General features: G+C 40.1%; 2 protein-coding genes across 3 annotated transcripts; both read right to left on the reverse strand.

The window, feature by feature from the left end:
* Positions 1–6138: 6138 nt before the first annotated feature.
* Positions 6139–9537, reverse strand: cxcr4a (chemokine (C-X-C motif) receptor 4a). The gene is made up of 4 exons (XM_022207628.2): positions 8569–9537; positions 8267–8481; positions 7895–8178; positions 6139–6931 (listed from the first exon to the last, which is right to left on the reverse strand). The coding sequence occupies exons 1-4, from the start codon at positions 8581–8583 to the stop codon at positions 6336–6338; spliced, it is 1110 nt and encodes a 369-aa protein (XP_022063320.1). The 5' UTR covers positions 8584–9537; the 3' UTR covers positions 6139–6335.
* A 2282-nt stretch (positions 9538–11819) lies between these two features.
* Positions 11820–16682, reverse strand: si:ch211-227n13.3 (uncharacterized). Of its 2 annotated transcripts, none has more exons than XM_022207618.2 (6): positions 16497–16682; positions 15889–15969; positions 15253–15743; positions 14838–14913; positions 12550–12642; positions 11820–12456 (listed from the first exon to the last, which is right to left on the reverse strand). In XM_022207618.2, the coding sequence occupies exons 1-6, from the start codon at positions 16634–16636 to the stop codon at positions 12081–12083; spliced, it is 1257 nt and encodes a 418-aa protein (XP_022063310.2). In that variant the 5' UTR covers positions 16637–16682; the 3' UTR covers positions 11820–12080. The 2 variants fall into 2 exon arrangements, with proteins under 2 accessions (XP_022063310.2, XP_022063311.2); XM_022207619.2 differs by having other exon boundaries at positions 16391–16505.
* Positions 16683–16820: the final 138 nt, after the last annotated feature.

Below are 16820 nucleotides of genomic sequence, written 5' to 3' on the forward strand. Positions count from 1 at the left end.
TATATTAGTACATTTATTCAAGTACTATACTCCACGATACAAGCACCACCACTACTACTAGTATTAATAATCATAATAATAACAAAAACAACAAAAATGTAAATTATTTAGTGTTGTGGAAATCCAGATAAGCCGCAGCAAAAACACTCATGGTGCAACAAAGTTTATTTAAGACTAAGAGAGTACATAATTAACACACAAATCACAATTACTGCTTCACATGCATAGAGGGATTTCTCATGGAAAAATTGTATTAGATATCTTAAAACTCCAAAAAAAAAAAAAGAAAGTTCAAACAGACTGGGACGCAACCCAAATACTGGAGAGGACGTGTCTCTTGAGAAGAAGATCAGACACATATAACTGACATAAACTGTGGATGTTCTATTCTTAAACCCTTCTGGGACAGAGTTCAGTCAGCATTTCAGCATTTTGTCATCATGCAGTTCTCCACAGTGACCACTGGACGGCAGAAAACACTCATGTTTCTTAATGTTTCTGAATATTCTTAATTTAAGTATCAACCCTGCCTCCCTCAGGAGAGATGAGATAACACACAAGTACGGTGAATAACAACTATCGTTATAAAAAACAAAACAAAAACTTCATCATTTATCACCTTCATTTGTGCTTTTATTGCATGAGATCCAAGTATGTACATTGAGGTCAACCTGATATTAGCGAAGACATTATTTACTGTAGAGCTACTTGTTGTAATCACATTACATGAAGCAGGAGTTCAAATATTTTGCTACTACTAATACAGATACTAGAGATCACAACTAATAGAAATGCTTCCAGAAAAATAATTGCAATGAACATTTGAATTATTCTCACAGAGGAATGTAAAGTTGTAGTTTTGAACTGCTGCTAGGGTGATAAAAAAGTTGTTTCGTGTTTCTTTAATGTGTACATTTGCCTTCATTTGACAACCATTTTGTCATATCAGATAATTAAACTGCAGATGTTGTTGCAGTACTTGACTATTTTGATTTACCAGTAAAAGCTGCTGTATAGGAGATGAAACTCTCAGTTTAGAGACACTGTCTAATATCTGAAATAAAGTTTTTTTGCTTGAGTGCCAACTGCAGACTCACTAGAATCTCTCTTCTTCTCTTCAGACAGAGCAAACGATGGGTTTCTAAAAGAAATTTCGCACATTTTTTTCCATGTAAAATCCCATATAACACAACTTTTCACTCAATAGTCACTAAGGATGCATTGAAATAATTTTAAATGGCCGCTGGAGGAGGCTGTTTGTTTATCAGAGCAAAGCAGCAGTCAGTTGATTTCTAAAAAGTGGCAAACCAGCAGATGCATAATAACAGAACTATAATAAAGTCATAATGTCCAAAGTGACTTAAATCATGTACAAAGTGACTAAATATGTTTACAAAACCACAAAAATATGTGTCTAATGCCAAAAAACATATCTAAAGAGGCTCAAAACATGTTCAAAATGCTAAAATACATGTCCAAAGTGAAATTAAACATGTCTAAATTGACAAAAAAAAACATGGTCAAAGTGATTCAGAACTCATCCATAATCTCAAAACACAAGTGTCCAGCGTCAAAAACATGACTAAAGTGACTCAAAACCTGTCGAAAATGCCAAAACATTCATCCAAAATGAGTCGGAACTTGATTAAAATGGCAAAAAAAATAGGACCAAAGTGATTCAAAACTCGTCCACAATGCAAAAAAAGGCCTGTCCAAAGTGACCTAAATCGTGCACAAATATGTCTTCAAAAGTACAAAAATACTCATCCAGTGCCAAAAAACATGTCTAAAGTGACTCAAAACATGTTCAAAATGCCAAAATTTGTGCCTCAAAAAATGTCTAAAATGGCAAAAAACATGATCAAAGTGATTCAAAACCCTTCCAAAATGCCAAAAGACCTGTCCAAAGTGACAATACTGCATTATAATGTACCACGGATTTAAACTGTGATTTAAATGCTAAACAGAAAAAAAGGCATTGCTATAAGAATTGAAAGTAAATTCTAATTATTTGGCAGTTCTGGTGCAGCTTACTGTAGCTTTGAGATCAGTGCCTTTCTTAAGTCTATGCTTTTCAGAATAGGAGGAAAAACCAAACTGAGCACAACAAATGCTGCAGTTTTCAGTCCGAGGACCACCTGTGAGGGTAAACACTGATTTCTGCTCCATTATTCCATTAATTTCTATTCCTGTTCCCACATCATTCTCACGTCTCCACCTGCTGAGGTCAATGCAAACGCTCCCGGCAGGCTATTGGTTTCACCTGTCACATTGTATTAATCCACCAGGAACAGGGCAGGAAGTTATTGCGGCCCATTTGGATGCAACTCAGTCTCTCTCTGCCACTTTATTTCTCCTTTTGTCTTGACCTCTGGCTTTCCCACAATTGTTCAGCAGCAGGAAACTCAGCTTGTCTGAATATGAAGGAACCTGACCATCTGTAGGGCAAACACACAAACCCCCACCCCGACACAAACACTCACACATGTGCTTCACAACATCAGTGCCACGACAACTGGTGAGAAGGTTTTATAGAATATCTGAATCCAGAACTGTATGTATCACTGCAGCTACTATTAGTCAGAATAACATGCATGCACAGATTAAACACAGCCTATGGTGACATTATAATAAATAATTAAGCTTTTATGGTGTCAGATTTGGAGTAACAGGTGAGAAACTACACAATGTGAAGAACGAGTTGCAGGATATGAAAAAGAAGAAGGGAAAATGAGTTGTTTCCTGTCTCATTTGTATTCACACGGTGACACGGTTTCATTGTTTTGGAGATGTTCTCCTCACAGATTTGAAGTCAAGACGTACTGATTCAGTTTCATGTCGCTCACATCAGCACTGGATGAACAGAACAGGATGTACGGTTTGTCTCGTCCACAAAACCCCAGTTCAGGACAGTGCATCAAGACGGTCGTATTAAACAAAATTATAAGACATCCAAGAGGTATTTTCAGGATAAAATGGGCTGAACCCAACATTAAAACATGCAAGAAAGGAAAAGGTATTAGTTCAAGCCAGGCCAGACTTCAAAACTGAGGGTAAAGAACGACGATACTGAAACCAAACACTGGAAATAAAGTTTTAATAATGTGGATGCAAATGAAATCATGTCAAATCTGGAATTGGATCTCACATTTCATCATTCTGACATTTCAAATCTGACCAAAAGTCCTGAAACGATACAAACCTGCTGATACTTATTAAAGCTTCCTTATGGATCGTCTTTGGTTTTCTGTACAAACAAAAGCTTGTGCAAATGTTGAAAAAGATGTTAAAACTTCTTATCATTGTGTTTGCAGCTTGTTGAGACGATATGTGGCAGTGTTGGAAATGATTTAAGTGAACATTACTGGAGTCTTTTCTTTTCATATCATTGTACACGTCCACACCACTATACCTGACAGAGAAATATTGGATATTTTGCTTTTTTGTACTTCCGCTACTACTGTTACTAAGAAATTAGGATTTTTGCAACCAAAACATGTGAAGATCGTATAAAATTTATATTATGTTATAAATAAAACTGTGCAATTTTTATCCAAGTACAGCTAAAATGATTAGTCAGTTAATTAGTAAATTAACAGAAAATTAACAACTGATTTCTAGTAATGGCAGTCATATTTTTGTGATTCTTTCATCCTTTTACTTTAACAACTAAACACAAAGTGAAGTGTAGAGGTGAAGATTTATGAAGATTCCTTCTCTGGGGACCATGAATGTATAATTTCATTAAAATGGCAATTTATATTTGAGATATTTCAGTTTGGCAAACAGAGATGGACAGACAAATGGACATTAAAGCCATACTTTCAGGTGAAGTATTAATACCAACTTGTAAAACAACTCTATTCAACATCATTCTAAGTCTAAAGTGATCTCTTCTTATCATTTTTATTCTGTGTTTGAATGTTAAACTGTGAAAAGTGTATTTGAGCTGCAGTTGATGTAAGGAGCTAAAGAAGAACTGGCTGGTTTCTACATGTATAGACGTGTTAAATATTGTTCTGTTTCTTTGTCTTTCTGCTTTGTTGACGGCAGTTTACTTTCGTGGATTTGTTGCTTTGAAATTACACTTCATCCCTTTTCATATTTTAGCTTTGCTCCAAGTGTAAAAATGAGGTTTAGTGCATCTTTAGTATTTTTGCATGTGACATTCACGTTTCTGCTGCAGCTCAGCCACTGTTTTTGTTGAGTAGGAGTCCACATTAATGAAAAGAACAGCACATCTATTTACAAAACCGTGTTTTTCAATTTATGTTTGGGTAAAGCAGATATCTAAACAGGAAAAGATTGGATACTTTAGGTGGATTTTCCTTAAAATGAAGTTACAACTGTGCAAACTGCTCATAAAAAGCAAGATTAATGACGCACTATGGACTAAAACTGTGACTCCAAACTTAAAAAAAGCAAAAACTTGACCCCTATAATGGGGTCATGATATGTTATGGATCCTTAACCTCCTTCAGAGTAACTGATTTACTTCATGACGGCTCTCTGTGTTGGCGGGCGCTGAGCTGCTCGGCTGTTTGATTGTTTTAGCTGCTTGTTTTTCCTAAAATGAGCTGCAGGAAGTCTTTCCTGTTTTGAATACACTATGAATAGCAGTGAATTGTGTGTATGTTTGTGTGTGCATGAGCATGTGTGAATGTGTTGAGCAAACTTATATGAAAAGATACAAGGGGAAGAGATTTTCCTACACATATTTAACATTTCTGTACTTATATAAGCAGATAAAAGGACGCCGTTCCAGTGATGAACTCGTCTGGTTAGTCACACCGCCTCAGAGGGAAACCTCCTTTGTGCCGCTGACTTACTGTATTTTTCCTTTCTGTCTCTCACACAAATCTTCTCTTCATCCTCTCCTCTTCGCTCCAGGAAACAGGACACAGTAAACTTCCAGCTTCTGTTTCTCACACTTCGAAGTGGAAGGAGTCTTGTGGGAAGCACTTTTGTGTGTGTATTTGTGCATTAAAACACTGGAAAAATGGCCCTCTTGACCTCCTCGTGCTCTCTTCCCTCTCACGTAGAAGCGGCAAACTGTTTATATCATCAACATAAATCTAACCTGAAGCCCCGCCCCCCGAAGACTCTGACGTGAACGCATCCCTTTTTCACACCCTCTGACTCAGGTACACCTGGTTATCACGCGCCACATCTCAGAGTTTCATCTTTCGAAAGAGTCGCTGTGCGTTGCGGATCAGTGGATTCAGATGGCACACAGCTGAATGGTAATGAATCAACACAAGCAGAGAAAAGGTGATGATTAAGAAGATTAGAAGTGAGCATCCCACTGCTGATGCTTTCCTTAACCCTCCTGTTGTCCTCATTTACGGCACCAAAAAACTGTTGTTTCCTTGTCTGAAAAATATCCAAAAATTCAGCAAGAAAATCCCCAAATTTATGAAAAATTTGCAAAATCGTCAGGAAGGAAAGTTTCCTTGAATAGTTTTATTTTGTTTTTTAAAAAATCCCCAAATTTGGCAAGAAATAAAAATGTAAAAAATAAAAAAAATCTAATTGTAAATGTTTTCAAAAAATGAATAAAACTCTTCCAAAAAAAGTCCTAAAAATATCAAAAGTGAATACATATATATCAGTAAAACTTCTAACATTTTCTTTAAGAACATTCGGAAAAAAATCAACCAAATCCAGAAGCATTTTTTAAACATTTCTTTCTTTCCACCAAAACATGTTCAAAACTTTCCCAAAAATGTTGAAAATGTGGAAGTTTTCACTGTGAAAATATTAATTTTTTCCAGGACGACACGAGGGTTAAAACCTTCAACCAACAAACCTAAAGCACAACCGTAATACGTCCCAAAAATAAGCAGGATTTCAAGCTTTGACATCACGTTGGCAGCTATCGACTAGCTATGCGGCCAAAACACATTTTATTCTGGCTTGTTGTTCTTCAAACTCCACATTTCCCGTCTCTTTCCAATGTGTTTTTTGTGATAAAGCTCAAAGGCCTTCATCTCCTCTCTCATTAGCCGGCTTGGGCTCTGGATTATTTGTGTGGTTTCAGTGATATCTATCTCAGGCAATGAGTTGTGGTAGAGTGATTGAAGTGCACGCCAAGAATTCACAATCAGGAAGCAAATAACAGACACCATCACAAATATGAGTATTTTGTCAATTTTATTACAAACATCCACAACAGTGTAAAAGCACAGCAGCATAAAAACACTATTTACAAAAGAAACCACATGATGAGAAGAGAAGTCCTGAGCCAGCAGACTGCTCCTTATGTTCTCAGATACTTTGCGTAAACTTTCCCACACTTATATACACTATCTACAGTATCCATACAGCAGCAAACCCTAGCTGGAATGTAAACTGGAGGACTCGGACTCTGTGGTGGTGGAGGCCCCGTGGCGTCTTCGCGGTAAAACCTTCAGACTGGAGGCCCGGCTCAGGGTGAGAGCTCTGCGGGCTGAACTCTTGAACCCGGCCCCCAGGAAGGCGTACAGCAGCGGGTTCAGGCAGCAGTGAGCGAAGGCCATGGGCTCGGCCACCGCCAGCCACACGCCCAGAGCCGCCTCCAGCCTGCAGCTCCTCGGCAGGACCTCCAGGCGCAGCATGGCGTCCACGGAGATGCCGGCTCCGTAGGGCAGCCAGCACACGAAGAAGCAGAGCACCAGAGCGATGGTGGTCCTGACCGCCCGACGCTTCTGCCTCTGGCCGCCCAGCGGGCCTCGGGTCAGCCTGGTGACGATGACGCAGTAGCACACCAGCAGAACCAGGCCCGGGATCACCAGACCCACCAGGACCAGCTGGAGGTGGAAGATGGCGACCCAGAGAGGAGCGTTGTCTTCCGGGTAGAAGCGCTGGCACAGAGTGGATCCTTCTCCTCCTTCTTCTGTTCGGGCAAATATCAAGTCTGGGACTGCGAGCAGGCCGGCTGGTAACCAGGCTCCTGGAGAGAGGAAGGAGATGGAAAGAAGGTCAGAGAAGAGAAGAAGAAGAAGAAACAGAAGTCAAGAGAGGAGAAGAAGAAAAGAGGATAAGAAGATAGAACCATAGAAGAGAAAAGAGAAAAAGAGAACAAGGAGAAGATATGACAGAAAAACAGAAAACTGAAGAGAAGAGGGGAAAAGAGGGGAAGAGAAGAGGAAAAGAAGACAAAAAGTAGACGAGTAGAAAATAGAGGAACGAACGAAGAGTAAAGGGAAAAGAAAAGAGGATGAGTGAAAAGGATAAAAAGAAAAGATGATAAAAAAGAAACAGGGAAATAAGGTAAAACAAAATGCTAGAAGAAGAGAAGAGGAGAAAAGAGGAAAGAGAAGTAAAAAGGAGAGAAAAGAAAAGAGGAGATGAGAACAGAAGAATGAGAGAAGAGATACAAGACTAAAAGATGGAAAAAGAGAAGGCAGATCAGAGAAGAAAAGGAGAGAAGACAAAAAGAAACAACAGAGAGGAAAAGAGAAGAAGAAAAGAGGATAAAAAATAGAAGAGAACAATAGAAGAAGAGAAAAGAGAAGAGGAAGAGAAAAAGAGAACAAAGAGAAGATATTAGTGAAAAGAAAAAACAGAAGATAAGAGGGGAAAAGAGAAGAAGAGACAAAGAGAAGGGAAATTTAAAAAAAGTAAAGAATAGAAGTAGAGAAAACAGATGAAAGGACAAAGAGTAAGGGAAGAGAAAAAAGGATGAGTGGAAAGGGAAAAAGAAGAGATGAGAAAAAATGAAGGGAAGAGAAGGTAAAGAAGAAATGATAGAAGAAGAGAAGAAAAGAGAAGAAGAGAATAGAATAAGAGAAGAAAGAAAAGAGAAGTAAAAAGGGAAAGAGAAGAGAAGAGAAGAGAAGAGAAGAGAAGAGAAGAGAAGAGAAGAGAAGAGAAGAGAAGAGAAGAGAGCACATATGATTGTGTAGATGCTCACCTACATACACCAGCCTATGAGCCAGCAGCTGTCTCAGGCCACCGGTGTTTGTGTCAGTCGCTCGGACCACTGCCAGGTATCTGTCCAGGCTGATGAAGGCCAGGATGAGGACGCTGCCGTACAGGTTCACCGTGTAGATCACATGAACTCCGACACAGGTGGCGGCTCCGAAGCGCCAGTCAGCCAGAGCTGCATCCACGGCCCAGAACGGCAGCGCCAGGACGAAGAGGAGGTCAGCCGCTGAGAGGTGGAGGCGGTACCGGTCCGTGAGGCTGCATTTAGACCTGCAGATGAAGATAGAACATCGTCAACATCACAGCTGTTTCTGATATGACAACATCAAAGTCATCAGTCCTGTACCGGTCCTCTGACCTGCGCTGGCAGCCCAGCACGATGACCACCAGGCCGTTCCCGGTGATGCCCAGGGTGAAGATGAGGGCGTAGACCACAGGCAAGAAGACCTGCTGCAGCTCTGCCGTCATCACATGCTCCACATCACATGGCTCCTCCAGATCCACTCCCAGGTACCCAGAACCAGAACCAGACCCAGAACCTGTGTCGTTGTAGTCGTAGTCCACCAGGATGTGCTGGAGACACATGATAAGAAGGTGGTGGAAAAAAAAGCAATCAGACATGGAAATAAAACTTCCAATGCTTGACTGAACCATTCTTACCTCATAGTACGACATGATGGGAACAGTTCTTCTCCTCTCTGAGCAGAGTGAAGCTCAGATTTCCATCTCCAGCAGCTTTATAGTGGTTTTCATGCTCCTCCCCCAAACACTCCGACATCTGTGTTCCTGCTGAAACGTTTTTCCTGTTTTCGAGGTGTCAGGTGCCGATAGTGGATCTATCACAGGATACCGCCTGCTTCTGTGTGTGTGTTTGTGAATTGTTTCAGCTCTGGTTTGTGGTTATCAGCTCCTGTAGGGAAGAATGCAGACGAGGATCAGACGGCGACATAAGTGTGAACAGAGGTCTCTCCATGCTCTGTTGAACCAGGACAAGCAGCAGGAGTATCAGCTCCCAGCAGAGTGTGAACATATCTGTCCATATTTGTATCACTGCATGACATGAACATGCATGAGAGGGAGACACAGAGACGCCTGGAGCACAGAAGGAGCGAGAGATGATTATCAGCACATCTGGTAAACTCTGGAGCTGTGAAACTCTCTGATCTTTCACTGTCGGCGAAGCGTAAATGTGTGCTTCTGATATCAGTGCGTCACCTGAAAAGCAAAAAACAGGATTGTATTTCAACACTGATGTAAGCAGGAACATGTCGCTCTCATGGCGTAATCATGAACTAATCAGTGTTTATTTGAACAATAAACTGAATAAACTTGAATTCAAATTTAACTTTTGTAGTCCACAAAAAAACCCAAAAAGTTAAAGCAACTGTTAAGGCAGAAAACATGAAATCTTAAATATTTTGCTTTCATTTAACCCTCCTGCTGTCCTTATTTATGGGCATCAAAAAATATTGTTTCCTTGTCTGAAAAAAATCCAAAAATCCTGCAAAAAAATTCCCCAAATTTTTGAAAATTTGCAAAACCTTCAGGGAGAAATTCCAATAATTCCTTAAAAATTTTATTTAAAAAAAAATCCAAATTTGGCAAGAAAATTCTTGTAAATATTTTCAAAAGATGAATAAAAATCTTCCAAAAAATCCTAAAAAGATTACATATATATATCAGTAAAATTTCTAATATTTTTTTGAGAACATTCACAAAATATCAACCAAAAACCAGCGAAACTGGCTGAATTTTTCATGAATTTTCCAATCCAATCCAGCTTTATTTATATAGCACTTTTACCAACCACCGATTGACCCAAAGTGCTGTACATACTGTACATGTACACACAGCAAGGCAAATAAAAATAGCACTGAAAGCAAATATAAAAATGCATAATCGATGCACTAAAAACAAATAAAATCAGAGATACATAATAAAAGCACTATAAACAAATAGAATCCGAGCGCATTGATTGGCTGATGTTTTTCAGGTCCTGCCATGTCCACAGTTACTTTTTTTTTATTTTTTTAGAAACCATACATACAAGTCCACTAAAGGTCAGTATATTCATTTTATGTGAATCAGACAAATTAAACAAAAAAAAAAAAACATCCTCCATAATGCTTTTAAATGACGCTGAAATGTTCCCAGCTAACCTATCATTCGGCAAGGCTAGAGTCCCTATATTATGATAATATAGGGACTCTAGGCAAGGCAGCTGTTGCGCTGCATTATGGGATCTGTAGTTTATGTGGTATCAGCGCTTCATATCGTCGGGCCATTAATAACAATAATAATAAATCAATATAAAATGATCTCGTGGGCCGGATATAATTGTATTAAGGGCCGGATATGGGCCGCGGGCCTTGAGTTTGACACATGTGACCAAGAGTGTGATGTGGACTCTGTCAGTAGACACATTTCCTCTGACTCTAAGTCCCCCATCCTCTCCCAATACACTGATCCCATAAGGAAACAGTAAACCTACTCCAAAGCAAACAAACTTTAAAATAAACTATTGAAGTGTCAAGACTGAATCCAAGGCCCCTTACCTCCATCTCACTGCTCACACCCTTCCTCCACATTCACCGCTGTCGCGGTAAGAATCTCAAAAACCAACACTGCTGTGCAAAACTGCTCAGCTCAAAAATACACACTGATTTACAAAAAACAAGATCCAGTCTGATTTATCCTCAGCTACATCTTCCCATTCAGGTTGATAATACTGCTGCACAGATATCTGCACAGTATCTGTGCAGCTGGAGATTGAACTTTTTACCAGCTGACATTTTGACGTCACACAGGTGTGAATGAATCAGTGCAAAGCTGCATGACGTCGAGGAAGAGGCTGGTTATTGTGTGTAAAGGCTCCCTGGGACAGTTGATGAGTAACACAGACTTGTATGTCTGTAGTGATTGTTTCTTTATTGTGTCTTCACTGACTGCATACATGCACTCCTCTCAAACAGTAACCTTGTATTTGTGTTGTGGGAGGATGTGACTTTCGTACGTTAATTCTTAAATGAGCTGCTGCTAACTTCTTTAAAAGCCGAACCATGTCTGAAGAAAAATTTAATGCTGATTATGAAAGTAAGTGGCGCCACCTTGTGGGCATTTAGAAAAATGATCCAACAACACAACCTAATGTTTAACCCCAGTGTCCTCCTGGGGGTCAAATTGACCCGTTTAAAAGTTTCAAAATGTGTGTGTGTGTGTGTGTGTGTGTGTGGGGGGGGGGGGGGGGGGGGGGAGGGATAATTTTCACAGTGAAAACTTCCATATTTTCAAAATTTTGGGGGAAATTTTTTGAATGTTTTTGGTGGGAAAAAAAAGGAAATGTTAAAAAAAAGGTTTCTTTAGGAACATTCAGAAAAAAACAACCAAAATCCAGTGTTCTTAAAGAAAATATTAGAACTTTTAAGATATAAGTGGAAGCACTTAGATATTTTTAGGATTTTTTTGAAGATTTTTTATTCATTTTTGAAAATATTTACAATTTTTATTTCATTTTTCTATTTTATATATTTTTATTTCTTGCCAATTTTGGGGATTTTTTTAAAAACAAAACTTTTAAGGAATTTTCTTCCTGAAGATTTTGTAAATTTTCAGAAATTTGGGGATTTTTTTCTGAATTTTTGGATTTTTTCAGACAAGGAAACAAAATTTTGGTGCCCGTAAATGAGGACAACAGGAGGGTTAAATGTTGTGACGGATTACAATACAGTTTAAAAAAAAAAAAGGAGTGCTATTTAAAATTAAGACTGATCAGGTAATGTTTTGCAAAAGAGAGCATAATGTCCCTTTCTATGTGCATTGTGGGTTTTTGACTTTTTTTATTAGGATGTAAGCGCAGTTTACTCTCATATCCTGCAGTGTTTGATATTGAACTAGGACACAGTGATAACCTGTAAATAAAAACACGTAACATATTTATTCACAGGTGTCCCGTTGTACACAATTTTAAACAATTCCTACTTCAAAATACAAGAACAACTAAACAACAAGGAAAAGCATGGGAATGCATGAGTAGTTGGTCAATAAACTCCAGGTTTAAGACCCCAACAGAGTAACCAGGTGAAACAGAAAAAACAAAATATCAACCTTCATCTGAATCCAGAATTCTTCTAACAGTAGATTTAAAAAACAAACAAACACTCCTGTGTCACCAGCTATCGTGTCTCTCTGACAATCCTGCTCCTGTTGCTTTGCAGCTGAGTGAGCAGGTCTCTGAATCTACCGGCTGGGTTTAGTCTTTTCTGTCTTAGTGTCATCTCTGTTGGCTTGACTTTTTCCAGGATCACAGAGCAGGGAATCAACTCCTTCATCAGATCGGTGTTTGACTGACTGTTGGTTTCTTGAGGCCCAAGACCCTCAAGCCCTGGCTCGTCATTCATAATAGGAAGACTGGAGTGCTGTCGGTGACTGTTGCCGTGGAGACGCTGCTGCTTAGCTGCACGGGAACCCTGACTGTTATCTCTTCTCCTTTTTCTCCCATTTCTCTTCTTCTGGTTTTTCTTGGCAACTTTGACACACCGTCTAAGGTTCCTGACACCAAGACACACCACATACATTCAGTTTCTTTTGACACAGGAATACTGATTTGAAACGTGCAAATAAACAAACGGATAAATGCATTACCTCTGAAGGAAAGCGTGTGGCCTTGAGCAGCCTGAGGATTCTCCCACTCTCACATTAGCCTCCTTTTTCAGCTGTACATGGCACAAAAGTTTCCTGACAAAAAATGAGATGCAGTTATAATCAGCTTAGCTAAACACATCAATACTTCTGATTAATTGTACACCTATCAGGCATAACACTACAACCACCTGTCTAATATTTTGTTGGTCCTCCTTTTGCTGTCAAAACAGCCCTGACCCATCGATGCATGGACGCCACTAGACCCCTGAAGGTGTGCTGTGGTATCTGGTATGAAGATGTTGGCAGCAGATCCTTTAAGTCCTGGAAGTTGCAAGGTGGGGCCTCCATGGATCAGACTTGTTTATCCAGCACATCCACAGATGTGTAGATTGAGATTTGGGGAATTTGGAGACCAAGTCAAAACCTCAAACTCATTGCTGTGCTCCTCAAACCTTTCCTGAACAATTTTTGTTTAGTGGCACATTATCCTGCTGAAAGAGCCACAGCCATCAGGGTGTACATGGTCTGCAACAATTCTTAGGTAGGTGGTACGTGTCAAAGTAACATTCACATGGATGGCAGGACCCAAGGTTTTCTAGCAGAACATTACTCAAAGCATCACACTGCCTCTGTCAGCTTGGCTTCTTCCCATAATGCATCCTGGTGTCATGTGTTCTCCAGGTAAGCGATGCACACACACCCGGTCATCCACATGATGTAAAAGAAAACTGATTCATAATACCAGTCCACCTTCTTTCATTGGTCCGCGGTCCAGTTCTGATGCTCACGTGTCCACTGTTGGTGCTTTCAGTGGTGCACAGGGGTCAGCATGGACACCCTGACTGGTCTGCAGCTATGCGGTCAAACACACAACAAACTGCGATGAACCATGTATTCTGACACCTTTCTATCAGAACCAGAATTAACTTCTTCAGCAGTTTGAGCAACGGTAGCTCATCTGTTCGATCGGACCACACGGGCCAACCTTCACTCCCCACATCCATGAAGGAGCCTTGACCAACCATGACCCTGTCTCCGGTTCACCACTGTTCCTTCCTTGGACCACTTTTGATAGATCCTGATCACTGCAGACCAGGAACACCCCACAAAGAGCTGCAGTTCTGGAGATGTTTTGACCCAGTCGTGCAGCCATCACAGCTTGGCCCTTGTCAAACTCACTCAAATCCTTACATTTGTCCATTTTTCCTGCTTCTAACATCAACTTCGAGGACAAAATGTTGACTTACTGCCTAATATATACAACAGCAGCGATGATGAAGAGATAATCAGTGTTATTCACTTCACCTGTCAGTGGTCAGAATGTTATGCCTGCTTGGTGTAACGACCTGTACTGTATTTGTACCATTAAGTGCAGACAGTTAAAGTAAACCTGAAATTTTCAACTTGCATTGTGAGCTCTACTCTACTCTTCACAGTTGGTACAAACAATTGCACAAGTGGCACCCTAAATTTTATTTTATCAGTTTTCAGATGATGCTACACTTGGTGATGGCAATTAAAGGGGAGGACTGTGTGACAAAAAATTCACTTATTATCAATCCTAAGAAGACGTAAGAAATAACTTTTGGTCTTCCATTGAATTTGTAAGTGAAGTTTCTGCCTACAACAAACAGATAAACAAAGGTTTCCTGTAAATATTTAAGCATTTGTGGGGGTGCTGGTTCATCCTGGAGTACACATACAGATTATATTTGTAGTAAGGCACATTTATGTTCTTTGGAGACATTTGGAGCAAACAATCAGGTCTTGTTATTGTTTTTCCGATGTGTTGTGCACTATGGAATCTGTGAAGGGTACAGTGGTCACTATGTTCATCTCAACTGCTAGTATCTACTTAAAAATCGTGGATTAAATACTGAAGTCATATATTCCAGCTGCATACAGAAACAGAATCTTTCATGGTTTATTTAAAGAATGTCAGCTTTTGTTGCCATCACATGGAAAATTAAGAGAAAGGAACTGAGGAAATCTATTGTTTCTCAGTCTGTCATACTGTTAGAGTTTGGGTTTCAAGCAGAAAGCAGTGCTCCTGTGGGGACTGAAAGGCATTAAAGGCGATGATTAAACTTGATGCACTGCAGCTAGTTATTCATAATGTTGGACTGTATAGTGTACATGTGTTATAGTATTTCTATTGCTGTTTGACTAAATGTTTTTGTTATCATTTGGGTGGATCTTTGGATGTGAGACAAATTTTAGAAGAATATTCCTATTCCATCTTAAAGTCGGTATCTACACACACACACTGCACAGACGTGTGGTCTTACCCGCTCACATAGGTCAGCCCTCTGGGTGTCCAGCTTTTGATCAGGACCCACTGGTCACATGTCAGGGACTTGGGATCTGAAGAACAAACCAAAGAGGTGTTTCAGAATGTTGCATTGAATATAGCTTATTTAGGTGTTTGTTGATGTTGAAAATCCTTTTATATTATCACACATATTCCAGAGCCACAATGACTATATATTTGAACTTGTAAAATGTTCTGTAGGGATCATCCAGACATATATTAAGTCGAAACTTCCACATATGTCAGTGTTATGCACATGTTTGTGGCATGTCCACCGCAGTAATTCTGTGCTTTTCTTTAGACCAGAATGTGCTGCAGCAATGACCCAATTTCTTCACACAGACACTACATTTTCATTTATTGTTGCATATCAAACAAGTCAGTGCACTCACCGATATCTAGAAGTTTGCTTATGATTGGTGTTTTTGTTCTCTTGGCCTTCTGATAGAGCTTCCTACAAGCTGAGCACAGGTCCTGAGGAAGCCTCAGTTTCTTGGGGGTGACATGGTGTAGGAGGGAAGGACCAGATGCTATGCTGCTGCAAACAGAGACGCAGTCATCATCTGATTCAGTCAATCCTTTGTCGGTTATCTCTACGGGCTCCTGCCATTCTGACTCCTCCATGGCAGTGTGTTTGGCATCATGAGTGCAGTTGATGACGTCGATGACATCGCGCTGCCTCCAGTCATATGAATCAACCCTGCTGTCTTCAGCTTCAGCCTTCCTCTCTAACGTCCTCCGTCTCTGATTCTTCAGCCGACGCTGAACAACGTCTTCGTCTGACACAGGGCTTTTCTGAGGTTTCCTCTCGGAGGACTTTGGTCGTCTGATGGAGCGTTGGGGACACATGGATGTTTTCCACCTCAGACGATAATCAAGTGACCTGTGACAGAGAGCAACAGTGACAAATGATGATAAAGCACCTATTAAGTGTGGTACAGTGTGCTGTGACTATAAAGGTGCACAGCTGTATTTGATTTCAAAGTTTAACTGAGGTTACAAACTGAATACTTTTCTTATCCTCTTACCTATGATATTCTACTCTTATGGATAACAAATGAGCAGATGAATCCCAGTCAAACGTGTCATACCTGCTGTGAATCACACACCTGCAAAAGTTGAAGGCAACAAATCACTTTGACAGATAAATCAAAACAGAGACAAATATACTAGAATAGTTTAACAACATGCAACCTTTCACGTCTTTAGCGAGTCGTTTTCACTGTATATACTGAGCTAAACTTGACCAAGAGCATACATAATCTACTATGTTGAGTCCCTTTTTCTTTTTGCTTTCATACGACGATTAAAGCTGCAACTAATAATTATTCCCACTCTTAATCGATTTGTTGCTCTGTTTATAATATAAAAAACAGGCAGGTGGTCGCTTTTTGGCCGAACAGTTGTTGTAAAGTTTCCAAAATCCATTAAGTCGACTGTTGTTTTGCGAACTTTAGCATCAATGCTAAACACAGTAACTACTTGCGGGACACCAGCGCTCAGAGAAGCTAAGTTCACGTTTGTACTTACTTCGTCTCTGATTCTTCACACTTGACGTAGTTTGACATACTGCTGACTGTTCTGGTTTACCGTCTGAAGCTAAAAGCGGAAGCTAAACATCGCTGCTTGTTCTTACTTGTTGACGGGCTCGAGCCTCGCTGAGCTCGCAGGATGCTTGTGATGTTGAGCTCGAGGACTAAGGACAAACAAACTTGAATCAGCGCGCGGCGTAGAAACAGCTTCCTGGATGGACTTTCTGTAGGTTGTGGTGATCATCTGTGGTCATATGATGGATACGCTCCGACACATGCGCGGTAGCTCATGAAGTAAACGTATCGAATCAGGCGTGGTTTGGTCACGTGATTCGCGACGTCTGACACACATGCGTGAAAGCTATTTTGGTGGAATAGACCTTTAAAATGAAAGGTTGTGCAATAGGTTCTTTTTGAGGGCAGCTGTG

Source organism: Acanthochromis polyacanthus, chromosome 9, assembly GCF_021347895.1.
Source record: "Acanthochromis polyacanthus isolate Apoly-LR-REF ecotype Palm Island chromosome 9, KAUST_Apoly_ChrSc, whole genome shotgun sequence".
In the NCBI taxonomy this organism is placed as follows: domain Eukaryota; kingdom Metazoa; phylum Chordata; class Actinopteri; family Pomacentridae; genus Acanthochromis; species Acanthochromis polyacanthus.